Source organism: Babylonia areolata, chromosome 4 (assembly GCF_041734735.1).
Source record: "Babylonia areolata isolate BAREFJ2019XMU chromosome 4, ASM4173473v1, whole genome shotgun sequence".
NCBI classification, from domain to species: Eukaryota; Metazoa; Mollusca; class Gastropoda; order Neogastropoda; family Buccinidae; genus Babylonia; species Babylonia areolata.
Window position 1 is genome coordinate 43341158 of NC_134879.1, and position 20000 is coordinate 43361157.

The following is a 20000-nucleotide window of genomic DNA, read 5'->3' on the forward strand; positions in this document are numbered from 1 at the left end:
GACGGTCGGCTGAGCCTATAGCCCCGATTGCCTGTTCCGCAGACAGTTGCCTGAGTCTGTAGACCAAATTAACGTCTATTCCGATGACGTTCGGGAGACGTGCGTTACGATTGCCAATTCCGCCCGACTTAGGTGTCTCTAACACTTTACAGTCATCGAGTGATACTTCACCATCGATCAGCATGCTAGAAAACGCCTTTTTATACCTCTGATTTGGTCGCTTTTCATTGAGCAGTTCCTCACTTCTTTTTCGAAGTGCAGCGCCACCTTTTTTTTTTCCTTTTTTTTCTGTCTGCAAGTGTGTTTGCTTAGAAAACGGATTCTTTCTACAGCATTTTGCAAGGAAAAACCCTTTGATGGCGTGGGTTCTTTTACGTGCGCTAAATGCATGCTGCGCACACGGGACCCGTATGTATAGTCTCATCCGAAAGGCTTAACCGAGCAGACTTCCGAGATCCGATCCAAAAAGTGAAAGACCCATGGTGCAGAAGTTCAATGCTAAAGGGCTATGGCGGTTTATATATATATTTAATTTTTGATTGTTTTTCTTTCTTTTCTTTTTCTGGTTGTCATAAACAGAGGGGTTCTGAGGCAGAGTCGGTCAGGTGATGGACTTGTGATCCAGTGTTCACCATTGATCAGGGTTCCAGGCCCCGCTTCAACATGATGTGTCCTCGGGAAAGGCCGTTTTCTCCGGTATTCCTCACTCCAGGCTTCAGTTTGGTAAGAGTGAAAAAAAAAAAAAAAAAAAAAAAAAAAAAAAAAAACCACCACAAAAACCTGTTAAAATTCACAGTCGGAAGTCTCTTCAGGTTGTTCTTAATAAACCCCATGGTTAATAAGGTTAATCTGAGTCATCCAGATTTAATCCCGGGGTAAAAACCAACAGGGGAAGGGGGCTAGGGGGGATAAGCTGCTACACCGGTCAGGGTGTTGGTTCTTTTGGTTCTGGTTGCCAGGAAGTTCTATAGATGGGGTGACGTAAACAAAGTAAAATGGGATGTGGACAGTGTAGTGTGTGTGTGTGTGTGTGTGTGTGTGTGTGGGTGTGTGTGTGTGTGCGTGCGTGTGTATGTGTGTATTGGTGTGTGTGTGCGTGTGCGTGTGTATGTGTGTGTGTGTGTGTGTGTGTGTGTGTTATATGTGTGTGTGTGTGTGTGAGTGTGTGAGTGTGTAGCTGTTACTGCTCTGAGTGGATAGGCTTGGTTGATAGTATTGGGAAGGTTCTGGATTTTCTGGATGTGTGTGCTTGATGAAAAGGTGGTGGAGGAGGGTGTGTTGGTGCGTGTGTATGTGCGTGCGCGCGTGTGTGTGTTTGTATGTGTGATTGGGGGCTGGGTGGGGCTGTTTGTGGCTGCCTGTGCGCGTGTGTGACTGTGCGTGTACATACACGTGGGAGGAGTACAAATATTGGTATAAAAAAATTTGTGGGATTATAAGTTTGCATTTTGAAAAGTAAGTCTTTCTCTCCTAGAGCAGCATGCACAATTAGTAACTATTCATCGGACTTCAGATGGAGTAACCAATCACTGTACACACACACATACACACACACAGATAGAGAGTACATGCTCATCCCACACGATTCATCCCGATGTTAATTTTAGTCATCACCAGCAGCAATAAATGCAAAATACATTTTTCAAAATCACACACATTTCATATTCACACCGAATATGGTCAATCATAACGTTCTGACAATGGCACATCATTTCACTCGTATGGCAGACACAAAATCTTCGAGCATTTTACAACAGAGTGAGATAAACAGAGATAGACAGACAGACAGAGAGAGAGAGGAGGGGGCAGCTTCGTAGCGTTGTGTGCGTGTTGACCACAGATATATCTAAATGAGCCAAGAGAGAGAGAGAGAGAGGAGAGACAGAAACGAAAAGACGTACAGACAGACAGACAGGGCAGAGAGGTGATTAATTGTTCAGATTTGTTCCTGTTCCCCCTTCAGTATTTCAATGATCAACTCTGCTTCAAACAAAATTTGCCTTCTTTTGGTTAAACAGTTTGAATGGATAACTACACGATTGCATCAACATTCAAATGAAGAAGAAGAAAAAAAGAGCCGTTGTTCTTTTTTGATAGACTTCGATCGAGGTGCTACACCTGTGTATGAATATCAAGCAAATAGCTTGTGAAATAAAATTAACTCTCTGACCATAAACGTAAAAGAGTAAACAAACCCAAATAAAATACATTGTTTGTTCTCTTCACAAAAATGCATTATACACTGTATTAAAAATGCACAAAGTTTAATGCAATACCATTACAAAAAGCAAACGTTTTCAATGACTGCTCTGCTCGTATCAACAAAGTTTCAAATTTCCCAGTAAATCAGAAACCAAGCCATCCAAGCAACAGCCCGAATCAAGTTTTCCTCGCCTCCTCGTACAAAGGGAGACGATTACCAACGTCTTTGTCTGAATGGCAAATCCCACATTCACTCCCTTCATTCAGGCAGTGGCAAATTTCGAAGAAAAGAGTCGAGATCCGTCTCCGCTTCCTCCTCGCGTATGCGTATGTCTATTGAAGCGCGCCGGACTTCTCGTTTGAAGGAGCGATGGTCGTTATCACCTTGGATGAGTTCGCTGATGACGAAAAGAGAAAAGTGGAAATTAAAATGTCAAAAAAAGAAAGAAAAAAACCAAAAAAACAAAGAAAAAAAAGAAGTTGATTTCTTGTGCCCCCTGGGTACCCCTCTGTCAAACACACACATCCCGAATATTGGAAATTAGTTCTGAGTAATCGTATACTGTGATTCTACCTGTGTATATGGTAATAAAACGTCCCGTTTCCATTTCCTTACCTGAGTATATCAAACCTGATCATTTACACATACGGAAGCAGCACACACACACACACACACACACACACACACACACACAGATAGATAGATGTATAGATAGACAGATAGATAGATAGGGTGTGTGTGTGTGTGTGTGTGTGTGTGACGGAAACAGAGAGAGAGAGAGAGAGAGAGAGGGGGGGCGGGAGGGGCGAAGGGACAGAGACAGAGATATTGTGTGGTAATTATTTACGAATGTATACTATCTATAAGCATGTGCGTGTTATCGCGCTGTCTGTTGGTAAGGTCGGTTCGTTGTCCACCAGCGGTCAGTGAGACATAATTTTTTTTTAATGAAAAACAACAACCAGCTAGGACTTCCCCTTGCTCGCCAGACCGAACAGACTTTTTCTTCTTCTTCTCCTTCCTCTCCTTCTTCTTCTTCTCTTCATCCTCTCCTTCCTCTTCTTCCTTCTGTTCCTCCCCCTCCTCCTACTACTTTCACTACTGCTACTGACATACTGCCAACAGCAAGTCAACAAAAATAACAACAGCCATTATCATTAAGTAGCCTATAGTTTCTTTCGTACATTGTAAACTATAAAGGAGGAATTCTGTTTTGTATTCGGTCACACAAGCTGAGAATCTCTCTCTCTCTCTCTCTCTCTCTTGCTTCTATATGACATACACTAAAATGCATTAGGACACTTTTGTCAATTATTGTAAGTGCGAATCAACAAGAAAGAAAATGTTTAACATGCAAAAGTTAAAGATATCTGAAACCGAGGATTCCTAAACAAATAATATTGTTTCCTTACTCAAAATGGAAAGCTTTAACTTAATTCAGTGAGCCCTGCACCCGTACTTTACTCTGGCATCAAAATTCATCTCATTAAAACGGTTTTTGGTTTCGTAATATTCATAACCGGATAGAAAGGGAACGAACTTCTACAGTATTTTCGCATGTGTCCACGTGTAATTTGGAGAAAACACAGTATATTTTGTGCGGGTTTCTTTTTCCCCCGCATAAATATGGCATGAGAACCTGCCGAGGCTGAGCTCCTCGGGGTTGAATGGATTAATTGTAGATTTTGGTGGTTTCTCATCAGTGCCTTCCTCAGTGTCGGAAAAGATGGGACTGCGAGTGACTTCAGTGTGACGCTGCATCAAAGTTGTTCTGGTCACAGGAGCCCGATACATGGTGTTGCAACAGACTGATTCACAGCCCGTGTTAGTTTTGCAGAGAAGGTGGCGAGGGACCGTCGAAAGAAACAAATTTAAAAACTTTCCATTCTGAATAAGGAAACTGGGGATACTTGCCTCCCCTGAAAGTGTCCAGAATGTGCTACGTCGGTGATATACAGATCATACGGCTTTTTAAGATACCAATACACTTGCAATTAAACGACTGTAGTAGCAGCAGCAACAACGAAACAACAACAACAACAACAACAACAACACACACACACACACGCGCGCGCGCGCGCACCCACACACACACACACACACACACACACACACACACACACACACACACACACACACACACACACACAGAGAGAGAGAGAGAGAGATTAGAGACAGACAGACAGACAGAGGCACAGAGACACAGGATTTAACTGACATAAAATTGCGTTTTTGCTTAAAAAAGTAAACAAAACGAAACTGAAAAACTCGCAGAGAAAAAGCATAAAAAACAAATTCAGCTAAAATGTAGCTCTGTATTCTGCATCAGAAATAAAAATAGAAGAAAAAAAAAAGAAAAAATAAGAAGGAAGAAATGAATTGTATGAAATGTCCCATCACACATACATACAATTGCAGACATCTGGATAAAGGATCAGTTTTTACTATTTAATGCTATAGATTAAAACTAAATAGATAAAGGGTAGTAGAGCAAGGGGTTTGTGTGGTGAGTTGGGGGAAACAGGACTGGTGGAAGGTGGCATCAAAGATGAACATTTGAAAAAAATAGAAGTACATTAAAAGAGATAGAAGTACATTAAAAGCGACTTTCTTAAAGGACTTCGAAAACGGGAAAGAACGCATTATATTCAAAGATTAGTGTACACAATCCCGAGACTGAACAAAGTTAGCATATTCAGATATCAAACGTGAAAACAATCAATTGAAAATATGTGAAGTAATTGAAGATGAAATCAACTTTCCACATAGATCTCTGTGAAGAAAACAAAAAACACAAGAGAAAGTTTTCACATGCTCCCGAGCTTATTTAATTGAATTAGAGAAAACTTACAGATATCGAATAATATCTTTTAAACAGAGTTCACTAAGTGTCTATGTAAATGAACACTTAACTACTTTATATGACTACTCGTATATGCCTTTCTTTTTTTAAGATTCGTTTTATGTGCCATATTAATTTTGTCAAATATTTTAGCGCTGTTTTCTGTCGAGAGAAAGGTTCGGAAGTTCCCAACCACACACACGCACACACACGCACACACGCACCACGCACCCACGTGCGCTCACACATACGCACGCAGGCACACATACACACACAGAGCAAACTTCATCGACTGCCACCAATCAGTTGGAAAGTTTAAACATGCATGATGAGATTATGAAAGTTTGAACATGCATGATGAGATCATGAAAGTTTGAACATGCATGATGAGATCATGGAAGTTTGAACATGCATGATGAGATTATACATGAAGACAACAATATTTGAACTACTTGCATGGAATTCAAATGTTAAAACAACGATCAAAAAGACATCGAGATAAAAAAAATCTACACAGTGCCCGGATGAAATTCAAGCAGTGAAAATACAAAGAAGAGAGAAAGATTAAAAGCACACAAAAACCACAGTCAAGAAATCAAATCTACCAACACTATTACAAACGCAAAGAAATTATTGTAAAACCGCATGCAAGAAGAAAATCACCAATAGAAGCAACAACAACACCATCATCAGCAACAACAGCAAATCAAGACGACAACCTTATCAAATACAAGTGCCAAGACAAATCCACGAGATACAAGTTCAAAGTCAAATGCAAGTGCGAAGGTAGGAGGTAAAACGAAAGAGTAAACTACACCTGCAATCAGACTCGGGGTCTGCTGTCTTACCCATCCTTGACCCAAGGGCTGAAAAGATGTGTTAAACACAACATTTGAACCATCACCAATATATTGCACACATTTCGCTGCATGTTGGCATCACAGATTTTAGTGGCGTGTTTTCATTCTTTGGGAGTTAGAGAAAGCTGATGGCTATAGGTGACGATTCTGTGCGTGTATTCTAGAGCGTATATTTCTAGAGCACTACACGCTTCAAAATGACACTAAGAGGGTTTAAGAAAATATATACACTATATCTCAAAACCGACATAAAATTAAGACAATGCTCAACATATCTAAAGTACAAGGGCACGCACACATGCCACCGCACACACACACACACACACACACACACACACACACACAGATGTATTCTTACATACACACATATTATTTATGTATGTACACAGATGAAGACGGCAATACCAACAATGGTTCACAAACAAACGATAGAATATTTACCCTTTCACCACAACAGTCTCCTCTCCCAACACCCCAAACACAACCTCAAACGCTACTCGCTTCACAATCCTCGATCTCAAGTTCGTTTCATGAAAAAATTTATCTTTTTTTATTTTATTATATAGTACGAAGGATGAGTGGAGAAATTAATAGTAAAACAAATACACAAAAAAATGCGGGTGGGGTTGGAGGGAGGGAGGGGGGGGGCTACACTTTGGCGAAGAGCTCTTCCCGGGGACAGACGCCCGATTCACACAGAGAAATATGATGTGACAGATAGTGATACAATACAATACAATACAATACAATACACTGCACTGCAATACAATACAATACAATGCAATACAGTACAGTACAGTACAGAACAGTACAGTACAGTACAGTGCAGTGCAGTACAACACAATACGATACAATACAATACAATACAATACAGTGCAGTGCAGCATAACGCAACGCAACACGCAACAACACAACACAACACACGACAACACACAACAACACGACACGACACGAAAAGATGTATTCTTTCTAACCTGAAGTCAATCTCTCCATCACCGTCTTTGTCCAGCCTTTTGAGAAGGATTTCGATCTGTTCATCTGTGACATCGATTCCTGTTTTCTGAAGAGAAAAATAAACAGCAACAGTGTAGGTTATGCAGGCGGAAAACGAAAATAAAACGAAGATATATGTGTGTTTAAACGCCATTTATAAGGGCAGAGAATTCACATGCACTCAGTCCAGGGCTACCGGAAGGCGGGGCCCAATCCTCTCCTCCTGCTGTTTCAACCTTCCCCAACCGAAGTCTGGTGCCAGTTGACACGTGTGTAGAGTGTATAAAATCGGAGTAAAGTGCCTTTCCCAAGGACACAACACCATGCCGAAACGGAGCCTCGAACCCTGATCACTGGTGAACACTGAATCACAAGTCTGTCCAACGCCTAACACGATTCTGCCTAAAATTCTACCCCCACCCCATCGGTCCAAATAGACAGGGGATAAAATAGAGAGCCTGTCACCGGGTGGTGGATCAGAAGTCCAACGCCTGTCGCGGTTCCCGTGTACACGCACACAGTCTGTAATTCCCCTTTCTCCTGTTTTCAGACGATCTGCAAAATGTCTGTGACAACATTATTCACATAATTCAGTTCATATACGCACACGCGTGATTTAGGTTTGGGCTGTCAACCATTGCTATTCAACATTGCCCTTAAAATCAACATAGTGATCGTTATCTTTTTTGTCCATTAAGTACAAATGCTTAAAAAAAGAATACCCCAGAAATGTTACTGCCAGCAGTCTTTGTTTAAACTAATTTTACCCAGGACGTCACTTCGAGAAGAAAAAGTCAAACAGTTTCCAGTTTACTTTACAAAGCATCCAAAAATTCGGTCTTTAAGTTGTACATAATCCTAATTTATTCTATTCTTCTGTTCCGTTGTATCACATAATGTATATTTTGTAATATTTTCTAATGTATATCTTGTAATATTTTAAAATAAGTTTACACAACACCCCTTCACAAGGGGACATGGCCTTTTGTTTTTTAATCAACAATCCAAAACCGAATATTCGCGCCCTTCACTGTAGCAATGTGTACTGACCTTGACACCATTAATGAACTCCTCTCTGGAGATGGTCATACTGTACCCCCCTCCCTACACTATAGCAATGTGTACGGACCTTGATGCCCACTGTAGCAATGTGTACGGACCTTGATGCCCACTGTAGCAATGTGTACGGACCTTGATGCCCACTGCAGCTATGTGTACGGACCTTGATGCCCACTGTAGCAATGTGTACGGACCTTGATACCCATTGTAGCAATGTGTACGGACCTTGATACCCATTGTAGCAATGTACGGGCCTTGATACCGACTGCAGTAATGTGTACGGACCTTGATACCCACTGCAGCAATGTGTACGGGCCTTGATGCCCATTGTAGCATTGTGTACGGACCTTGATACCCACTGTAGCAATGTGTACGGATCTTGATGCCCACTGTAACAATGTGTACGGACCTTGATACCCACTGTAGCAATGTGTACGGATCTTGATGCCCACTGTAGCAATGTGTACGGACCTTGATACCATTGATGAACTCCTCTCTGGAGATGGTCATACTGTTGTCCCTGTCGAAGTGACGTAACAGGTCGATCAGCCGGTACCCGGCCTGTTCCACCCACTGCTTCAGCTTGGTCATGGGGTCGTTCTGTGCACACACACATATATACACACACACACACACACACACACACACACGCACATACATACATACATACACACACACACACACACACACACGTACATACATACACACGCACGCACGCACACGCGCACACGCATGCACGACCAATGTACACACACACACACACACACACACACACACACACACACACACACACACACACACACTCATTGTATTATTGTTATTAATGGAATACATACATAAATGCATACATACACGCACGCACGCACATACACACACACACGCACACGCGCGCGCGCGCGACCAATGTACACACACATACATATATACAGACAGACAGACAAGTACACACACACGCACGCGCGCGCGAGCGATATTGTTTTTAATGGAATAAGATCATTTAGCAGCGTGGTTACTTATATCTTTGGAAGTAAACTGTTGATGCTTTTCTGCTATACTTTTGCCAGAGCCACCGGCAGTTCTGTGCTTTTAGTCACCGCGCTGCGTTCCACTTGTTCTGACATTTTGCCTTCCTTTACTGTTTGTACCCATGAATTCGGGACATGTTCCCTTCTGTATTTCGATTATGATGAATGATGATGATGGGGGTGATGAAGAAGCTGCTATGGAAGGAAGTGCATTTAGGTATGGAACTATTTGACAGATTGTATACTCTCATAATACATCTTGGCGTTAACCAGGCATAGAGACACAGACGCCTGCAGTGTTGGTCAAGAAATTCGATCATCACATCCAAAGGCGTATCCGTGAAATGGATGACCCAGCCTTTCCTTTTTGAGCTATCAGCATACACAGCTCTAGGTAAAATATTGTCACCGGAAAAAAAAAAGATTTGGAAAATATAAAAAATCTGAACATTGTTCCTTCCTTCTTCGAAAGATATGATAGATCATATGCTTTCACCTTGACCATTAAAATGTGAATAAACAAAAAAAGGAGGGTCACCAGGAAAAAAATATGCTTTGACCTTGACCTACCTTTAAAAAGTGAATAAACAAAACAGGAAGGTCACCATGAAGACAGATATCCTTTCACCTTGACCTTAAAAAAGTGAATGAACAAAAAGGAAGGTCACTTGAGAGACGGATATGCTTTCACCTTGACCTTTACAAAGGTGACTAAAAATAGGGTCACCGAAAAGGCAGATATGCTCTCACCTTGACCTTTATAAAAGTGAATGAACAAAAAAAAGGAAGTTCACCAGAGAGACAGATATGCTTTCACGTTGACCTTTACAAAGATGAATAATAATATGAAAAGAAGGCCATCAGGAAGGGAGATATGCCTTCACCTTGACCTCTAAAAAATGAATAAAAAATGAGGGTCACCAGGAAGGCCTCCCAGGGGTCTATGGGCAGGTCACGGCGTATCGTGTCCAGCATGACTCCCCCGTGCAGAACTCTGAGCGGCCTCTCCCCCTCCAGTCTGTCCTGCAGATCCTTGAACTGACGGCTCACCTTCAGGTTCTGTCACGGTGCCGTGAGAGACACACAGAGAGAGAGAGAGAGGAGGGGGAGACAGAGAGAGAGACAGAGACAGAGAGAGAATTGCATTTGAATAAACTTATTTTCTGAGGGTAATAGAGTATGCAAGACAATGCTGTGTTTTTTTTTTCCCCCATCCAGCCTTCGAAGGGGAAACAGTGAAATATAACAAAGGGAGAAAATCATTACATCAATACAGAATGTACACCAAGGTTACATAAATGGAAATTTTGGCATTTATAACACTACATAGGTAAAGGAGAATGAGAGGAGAAAGTCCAAGGGGGCGGGGAACGGGGGAGCGGGGGGATGGGGGGTAGAGAGAGACAGAGAGAGAGAGAGAGAGAGAGACTGGGAGAGACTGAAAGAGACCCAGACTGATGTTTTATTGTACATTGGCCACAGGCCACTATGCAATTAAAATCAATAATAGTTTAATTCTAAGATAAAGGGAAGTACATCGATTAATAAAATCAAACTTGCTTATTACTAAAATATGCCACAGGTCATTAAACAAATAAGTTACAATACAGAATGAAAACAAAAAAAGGGAAGTGAGCCGATAATTAAAACGCAATCACATATACACGCATACATTCAGGCAGACAGTAGACACACAGGCAGACAGGCAGACATATATACGGAAAGTATGACAGACCAACTGACCCCAAAGTCCAACAGGTGAAGACCGCTACACTCGTTCCGCTCAACGCCCAACAATATGGCGAAGCTGCCTTCCGGACCCAGTGAATTGTAGCCAACCTGTTGAAGAGCCACAGTGCCAGACATTGCCACGTGTCACAGCACCACACCCACAACACTCATTGTTTCTCATAACTCACTGATGCTTTACTGCAGTATAATCAGCCTCTGATTGTTTGATAAAAAAGGTACATGCATGCATTAAGATGCACAAAATGTCGTAAATAAAGGGTGAAATGGAGCAACAATGTCGTGGACTAGTAACTAAAATGTAGGCAGACAAGTGTTTAGATCGCAACATTCTTGATACAACTTTTCTGTTCATCATTTAAAGGAAAACAATATGGATTCATCATGTACTCTCTCTCTCTCTCTCTCTCTCTCTCTCTTTTATTTTATTTTGTTTTCATGATGCTTGATAAACAAATATTGCTACAGAGCGAGTAATGAAAATTAGTAATGCTAACGTTAATTGTGTATGTTCATTTATGGTTTTTGAAAACCCTTGCAAAGTATTTGAATACTTCACGAAAAAAAAAACCCGTATGGAACATTTGTATCAATATTTCATAGCCTAAACCCTTAATACTTTTCAAACCAGTGTAACATCTTTATCTTATAAAACGCGTATGTGGTTGAATTAGGGGGCAGTGAAATCATATTCACTGTATGTAATGCTTGGTATAAAAACGCGGGGTCTAATTACCTCCCTCGGCCGTATTAACTTTCCCCCACCAAAGTCGGGCTCCGATTTACCGGTACACCTGGATGGAGTAAAGTGCCTTTCTCAAGGACGCAGAACCATGAGAAACCTAGGGCCCGTGCACAGCCTGCACTCAGCGCACGTAAAAGAAATTGCGGCAATAAAAGGGTTATGTCTGGCAAAATTCAGCAGAAATATCCACTTTGATAGTAAAACTAATATACTTGCAAGCAGAAAAAAAAGAAGAAAAACAACAATGATGACGAAAAACAAAAAAAACTGTGGCTCTGCACTGTGAAGTGTTCACGGGAGGAGCGGCCCCGAATTTCACACAGAGAAATCAGTAGTGATAAAAATGAATATGATACAATACAACACAATACAATACAATACAGCTTACTTTCAGTTCTTGCAGGGTTTCGTTGACTTGCAGACTATTGGCCAGAGAAAGAGCGCCCTCCAACGGCAAGCGGCAGTAACTGGCGTCCAGCTTCAGCAAGGTCCGGTTGACTTTGATTGCCTCCCCTAGACTGATGGCCCCCTCCAGCCCGAACCCGTTCATGCTGATGTTGATCTCCTTGAGTCCCACGTTCTCCTGGGGAAAGTTCAGTTTCTGTGTCAGTTTCAAGGTGTCAGGGATTTCGGAGTGATTCATGTATACATACGGCAGAGAACATCTGCTCTAAAAAATATTTATTAAAAAAAAAAAAAATGATGCCTGGCCTTTGCATAAAATCCATCGCGCTGGTATAAAATAAAATAGATAGACAGATAAGTAGTTAATCAAAATAAGAAAAAAAAGGGAAGGTACTTGAGAGGCAAAAATGGCTGGAATGAAATCGGAATATGATTTAACCACATTCAGCGAATTTGTGCTACTCAAGCACGCATGCCGTGCTCACACAAACGCAAGCATACACGCATGCACGCAGGCACGCACACCACACCACACCACACCACACCGCACAGCACAGCACAGCACAGCACAGCACAGCACAGCACCGCACAGCACAGCACAGCACAGCACCGCACAGCACAGCACAGCACAGCACAGCACAGCACCGCACAGCACAGCATAGCACCGCACAGCACAGCACAGCACAGCACAGCACAGCACCGCACCGCACCGCACAGCACAGCACCGCACAGCACAGCACCGCACAGCACAGCACAGCACCGCACAGCACCGCACAGCACAGCACAGCACCGCACCGCACCGCACCGCACAGCACAGCACCGCACAGCACAGCACAGCACAGCACCGCACCGCACCGCACAGCACAGCACAGCACCACAACGCAACGCAACGCAACACCACACCACACCACACCACACACCCCAACACACCCCACCACAACCCACCACATCATACCACAATGCACGCGGAACAATCTGCAGTCTCGCAGACACCAAACCCCAAGCCCCAGCGAACAGTTTCAGTTTCTCAAGGGGGTGTCTTTTCCGTTCCGATAAATCAGTATACGCTACACCACATCTGCTGGGCACATGGCTGACCAGTAGCACAACCCAACGCGCGTAATCAGGCCTTGAGTACATGCTTATATGTTTGTGTACCTATCACGGTGGATTTCTTCCAGACAATTTTTCCAGGGGACAACACTCTCGTTGCCACGGGTTTGTTTTTCAGTGCGGCAAGTGCGTGCTGCACACGGGACCTCAGTTTATCGTCTCATCCGAAAGACTAGACGCTCAGTTTGATTCTCCAGTCAACTTGGAAGAAAGGGTGAGAGCGGGATTCGAACCCACACCTTCACGGACCGAAGATTGGCAGCTGAGCGTCTTATCAATTCTGACAAAAGTTGGTAATGTACAATTGGCCAAAAACAGGACAACAAGTAACTAAGACAACAGCCAACAACATTATAAATAGCAACACAATCAGCAACAAGGCGACAAACAACACAAGCACAACAAGACAGCAAACAACACAATAAACAACGACAGAACAAAAAACAGTGAACAACACAATAAACAACAACACAACAAGCAACAACACAATAAACAACAAGAAACAACAAGACGACAAACAGCAACACAATAAACAACACAATAAACAACACAATAAACAACAACAATACAATAAACAACAACACAACAAATAACCAGAAATAACAACACAATAAACAGTATCAGTATCGGTGCTCAAGGAGGCGTCCTTGCGTTCGGACAAATCCATATACGCTACACCACATCTGCCAAACAGATGCCTGACCAGCAGCGTAACCCAAAGAGCTTAGTCAGGCCTTGAGGAAAAAAAAACCCTAACAAACCAACCAATAAACAACAAGACAAAAAACAACAAGAAGCAAAAACACAATAAACAACAAGACAACGAGCAACAACACAACAAACAACAACACAACAAGCAACACAACAAACAACAGCAACACACCAAGATAACAAACAACAGGACAACAAACAAACTGCAAATACAACAAACAAGACAACAGACCTTGATCCCCTCCGCCACCAGTACACAGCCCCTGGTCTGGAAGTGGTTCCAGCTGATGTCTAGGCTGCTCAGCCCCTCGTTCTCCATCAGGGAGTCCTTCAGCCACTGGGCACCCATGTCCCCCAGCTCGTTGTGACGTAGTTTCAGGTGACGTAACGTCGAGTTGGTCTGACGTCACAGAGGGGAAGGGTTTTTTGTTTTTTTGTTTTTGTTTTGTTTTGTTTTTCTTCTTTGTTTTCTTTCCCTTTTTTTTTAGGGGGGGGGGGAGTATGTGTGTGTGTCTGTGTCTGTGTGTTGGTGTGGGATTTTTGTTTGTTTTCTTTGACCACTTTAGCAAGTTAGTTTTCTTTGCTAATTAGCTTGTTTGCTGCTCCGTTTGGTTTGATTTGTTTGGTTGAGTGTGTGTATGTGTGTGTGCGCGCGTGCATGAATGTGTGTGCGTCTGTGTGTGTATGTGTGGGCGCGCGCGCGCGCCCGTGCGTGCAGCGGTTGTGCGTGTGTTGGTGTATTGACAGAAAGAGAGACACAGCTTTATCCTCTGAGACAGAAAGAGTGACAGACAGATTGATAGACAGACAGACAGACAATCACACAGACAGACAGACAGAGATACTGACAGGGGGACAAACAGAAAACGCACTCACTTTCAACATGTTGTGCAGATTCTCTCCAAGGTTATCAGATATCTGGTTGCCTGGGAAACACAGAAACCGTGAGAAGCGCAATACCTTAAATAAACTTCACGCAAACATCTCGATGACAGGAAAACGTAGAACGATAACAATATCGATAGACTGATCGATGGATCGGTCAGCTGATTGACTGACTGATTGATTGATGTATTTATGGATGGATGAATGAATGAATGAATTGATTGATTGATTGATTGATTTGATGGATTGATGATATCTATTTCTTATATCAATAGCTATCTGTTTGTTTTATCTTATAACTAATGTATTTACTTTCTAATAATGATAGAAGAAGAAAAACTAAGAAACCAAGCCAAACAGAACGATATCTGTAAAAACTTGAAAGAAGGATAACGTGAAGTAATATTCAAAAAAATCATAAACAGATAATATTATACATCCAACTTTCACACACACACACACACACACACACACACACTCTCTCTCTCTCTCTCTCTCTCTCTCTCTCTACCAGTTTTACACACACACACACACACACACACACACACACACACACACACAGACACAGACACACACACACACACACACATATATATATATATATATGCTAAACCAAAGGATGAAAGACAAAACTTATAACTACATGTGGATAGAAGGCCAGAGAAACGGGAGGAAAGAAGGGGCGAGGAGGAGGGGAGCTATATCGGAAAGAGGTACTTTTTAATGCCTGACTGGAGAGAGCTGAGTGCAGAGACCTGACGAGGGAGATCGTTTCCAGTGCAAGGTCCAGAGAAGAAGAAAGAGGGGCGGTCGATGATGGAGTGTTTGAATCTGGGCAAGGCAGAAACAAGAGTGGTTCTGAAGCTGATCGTAGAGAGAGATATGGGGATGTAGAGGAAATATCTTGCTCTGAAGATCGACAATGATCATGATTGATGATGCATTATTCATTCATAATCCTTCTTGTCCGGGCGAGGTTTTACGCGAGGATGTGTATTATTATTATTATTATCATCATCATTATCATTATTAGTATTGCTGTTGCAGAAATCAATAAGCGTCCGGTGCTTTAGTGTTTGATAACTGTCAGATGCCTGGGCTGTGTGAATGTTGCTGAGAACAGAGCGGATCTTAGATGAGACAGCTCGTGTTTTTCATCCTGCTGTTGTTGGCAGCATGTTCCAACCCTCTGTGTGTGTGTGTGTGTGTGTGTGTGTCTGTCTGTCACTCAGTCTCTGTCTCTCTGTCTCTCTCTTTCTCTCTCTTGGGAGCATACAAAAATGAGCAGATACACAGAGTGCATACTTTTGCAGTTAAAATGTTTTCTTGGTTCTGTGTGGTGAAACCGGGAGATATGTAAGCAGACATACAGATTGTTAGACAGACAAACAGACACACAGACAGACGCAGATTGCCAGACAGACAGGCGCCCAGGCAGACACACAGACATACAGAATATCAGGCAGGCAGACAGACAAACACACAGTCAGACAGACAGACGGACAGACAGGCACACAGACAGACACACAGGCACACACACACACACACACACACACAAACACACACATAGATACACACACATAGACACACACACACACACACACACACACACACACACATTGTCAGACAGGAAGACAGGCACATAGACAGACACAACAGACAGATTGTCAGACAAACACAGACAGACAGACACAACAACAGACACACAGACAGATACACAGACAGACACACACACACAGAGACAGGCACACAGACAGACAGGCACACAGACCAGTGAGGTCCAGCCGTTCAATGGTCCTGTTCTCCTGCAGCAGGTCCAGCACACAGCGTGCCCCGTTGTTGCCCATCTTGTTCTCCGCCAGACTCTGTCACACACACACACACACACACACACACACACACACACACACACACACACACACACACACACACACACACACACACACACACACACACACACACACACATACATACATACATACAAAGAGAAAAAGAGAGAGAGATAGGATGGATGGATGCGTGAACAGATAGATACATAGATAGATAGACAGATAGATATAGTATATTTCTAGTGAATCATAAATCCAGGCCCATATAGAAAACGAAGACAACTGGACTTGGATTTATCATTGACCTTATAATAGCGTATCATGCATTATCAGGTGAGCTCAAGAGGCTTGTGGTACGATGTCCAGTTTTTAAGCTTGGGATTTACTCTCAAGAGCCTCTCTCTCTCTCTCTCTCTCTCTCTCTCTCTCTCTCTCCCTCCTCTCCTCTCCCTCTCACAGACAACAGGAGCGACAGGGGAGCTACAGAAGAGATCAGCGCGAGTGTCTGCAGAGCTTTCGACCACAACAGGCATCTGAACGGCGGGTCTTCATCAAGCATTCAGAAAATAAAAGGAAACCAACAAGTGCTGAATTAAATAGTCACACGGACACGCCTGTTGTTCCTGGAAACAGATCTTATAGTGAGGTCGTTCAGTCCAAAGCCTGTCTTCAAAGAAGCAGCAACCAGCCAGCCAGATCCAGGACGACAGGAACAAAGACACTGGACAAGAAATGGCGGCGGAACAAGACCTCGGCAGTCTCCAGGAAAGAGTTACCAGTTCACCAGGGATAGGCAGTGAGGCGGAGAGAGCGGATCAGAAGGACCCAGTGGACATGGAGGAAGAGTCTTCCTCAAGTGGTGCTGAACAGAAAGCAGAAGGTGTTGTTGGTGGAACAGTGCAAACCAGTGCGAGCAATGACATCGAAAGTGACGAGGGCACTCCTCATTCTGCACATGACGTTTTCAATTGTGACACTGAGACAGAATCAGAACATGCAGATGACAAAGACATGCAGTCAGAGACAGACAAATGACAAAAAATGACGGACACAAGCTATGAGACATGCAGAAAGATACAAGTAATACAGAACCGACCGACAAACAGAGTAACTCTCAACAGCATGCTTCCAGTGCCGGCACAATGTCACCAGGCTGTGCACGTGGTAAGCCTCTCTCTCTCTCTCTCTTATTGTATTCCTACTACTACTGCTGCTGCTGTTTCTGCTGATGCTTTTTTCTGTAAATGCTATGACTACTACTACTTCTACAACCACAACAACTACTACTACAAGCAATAATAATGAAAATCAACGTCATCATCATCACCTTTTTCTTCGTCATCATCAGTTTTGTAACAACAACAACAACAATAATGATAATGATAATAATTATGAAAATGAGCAGGAGGAGGAGGAGGAGAAAAATTGTGACGATGATGATGACGATAAAGATAATGACGGTGAAGACGACGACTACGACGACGACGATGATGGATGTGTGCACAATGATAGCGCTCCCCCCCAACACTGACCAGATGGACGACGTAGACGTTCTCCTTCAGCACCCGGCACAGGTGGGTCACCCCCTCCTCCTCTATCCAGTTCCCCTCCAGGTCCAGGTGTTCAATGCTCGTGTTGAACTGTGGGCACACACACACACACACACACACACACACACACACACACACACACACACACACACACACACACACACACACGCATGCAAGCACGCACGAACGCACGAACGCATGCACACATACACACACAGACACACACACACGCACACACACACGCATGCAAGCACGCACGAACGCATGCACACATACACACATAGACACACACACACGCACACACACACACACACACACACACATATATATATATATATATATCATTGAGAGAAAGAGAGAGGTAGAGAGAAAGGGAGAGGGGGACGAAGAGAATACTCGATTAGATAGATGTCTAGATAGGTAGACAGATAGATTGATACACACACACACACACACACACACACACACACACACACACACACACACACACACACACACACATACATAGACTGAAAGAATCATACAGGAAATACACCCACTTTCAGAGAGGAAGAAGAAAGAGACACATCGCTCTCCGTCCATCTCAGAATCTGTTGTTTTGCATGAACAGCAACGTGGTTCACGCACACAAAAAGTAAGAACCACATGGGAACTTTGCACAGCTTTCTTCGTGGAGGCATGGTGAGATGATAGTCATTTTTCAGCAAACAGCTTTGTTTGCAGCCAATGTGATGACTGCCAATCGTGACCAGAGGTGCTTTCTTGCACGTGCATTTCTATTCTTATTTGATAAAGAAATAGATAAACAGAGACATCGTAAATAAACCACTGAATAATTATACATCTTTGGCTGAAACAACGGTATTTCAAATGCGGGTTTGTTTTTTTTTCAAGCTGTTTTATGGTACACTAGTGCCTGCAACAGCCACTTGTGAGTGGTAGACCATTATGAAACCGACATAATCTCTCAGATTATGAAACAAAACAAAAAAAATTCTTCCCCTCGTTTCTCCAGATAGACAGACAAGGCAAGCATGCAGATGGACAGACAGTCGATAGACGGACGGATAGACAGCCAGCCAGCGAATAGATGGACGGGAGGACAAACAGACAACGCATAAATGGATAGACAGACAGACACACAGACAGACAGACAGACCTCCAAGGGAACAGCCAGAGCCTTCATGGCAGCGGGTCCCAGGCCATGGTGCCCCAGGTTCATCGTCTCTTCAAGCATGTGCTTGATGAAATACCTGGACACACAACACGTGGCACGCACACAGGATCACACACAGGGACTTACACACACAGACACACAGACACAGACACACACACACACACACACAAACACGCACGCACACACACACACACACACACACACACACAAGCAGACACACACGCGCGCGCGCGCACGCACACACACACACACACACACACACACACGCACACACACAAGCAGACACACACGCAGAGAGAGAGAGAGAGAGAGAGAAATTCAGGAGAGCCGTAATCGAATGCTTACACGGACAGCCTATATGTTTAGTTATATTTCGTTGTTTTTATTTTATCTTAATTTTTTTTTTTCATCTTATCTTTTTGTTTGATTTTAAGACAAGGTCCGTTATACTTCAGTGAATGGTGGTGTATCTGGCCTTGAAGGACCCATCTATACCCACGGAGCAATTGACACATTAAATGAGTTCGAGCGATTTGAACACGTGCAATTCATGCGCGCGGACACAAACCTATCATGCTCTGAGCAAGGAGAATGATTTCTGGGAAGGCAGCGAGCGGGTGGAGGGAGGGTGGGGGTGGTGTAGATTACCTGACGGGCGTTGGAGGGAGGGTGGAGGTGGTGTGGATTACCTGACGGGCGTGACGTCATTCTCCTCACAGGCGTTGAGGTACTTGGTCAGGCCTGTGGTGTCGTGGTCATACTTCTCCGGGTGCAGCCATTCTGGGAGTGAAGGAAGGAAGGAATGAATGCATGGTAAAAGGGTAGCGTCTCAGCGTTAGTCCTTCTACGTGTTC

The 20000-nt window shown here is 43.3% G+C and overlaps 1 protein-coding gene across 2 annotated transcripts in view; it reads right to left on the minus strand.

Annotated features, from left to right (window-relative positions):
- Window positions 1–1589: 1589 nt before the first annotated feature.
- The window catches only part of LOC143281200 (uncharacterized), a 22475-nt gene continuing 4064 nt past the window's right edge, over window positions 1590–20000 (minus strand). Inside the window, exons 4-16 of one of the 2 annotated variants that reach the window (XM_076586262.1) lie at window positions 19836–19926; window positions 19129–19222; window positions 17952–18059; window positions 16362–16455; window positions 14582–14631; window positions 13938–14105; window positions 11865–12059; window positions 10726–10821; window positions 9904–10041; window positions 8429–8557; window positions 6880–6965; window positions 5863–5911; window positions 2464–2600 (exon numbers count right to left, since the gene is read on the minus strand). In XM_076586262.1, coding sequence (XP_076442377.1) covers window positions 5890–5911; window positions 6880–6965; window positions 8429–8557; window positions 9904–10041; window positions 10726–10821; window positions 11865–12059; window positions 13938–14105; window positions 14582–14631; window positions 16362–16455; window positions 17952–18059; window positions 19129–19222; window positions 19836–19926 — 1271 coding nt within the window. In that variant the 3' untranslated portion in view covers window positions 2464–2600; window positions 5863–5889. Of the gene's footprint in view, window positions 2601–5862; window positions 5912–6879; window positions 6966–8428; window positions 8558–9903; window positions 10042–10725; window positions 10822–11864; window positions 12060–13937; window positions 14106–14581; window positions 14632–16361; window positions 16456–17951; window positions 18060–19128; window positions 19223–19835; window positions 19927–20000 lie in introns of both variants that reach the window. The other variant, XM_076586261.1, reaches the window with a different exon arrangement.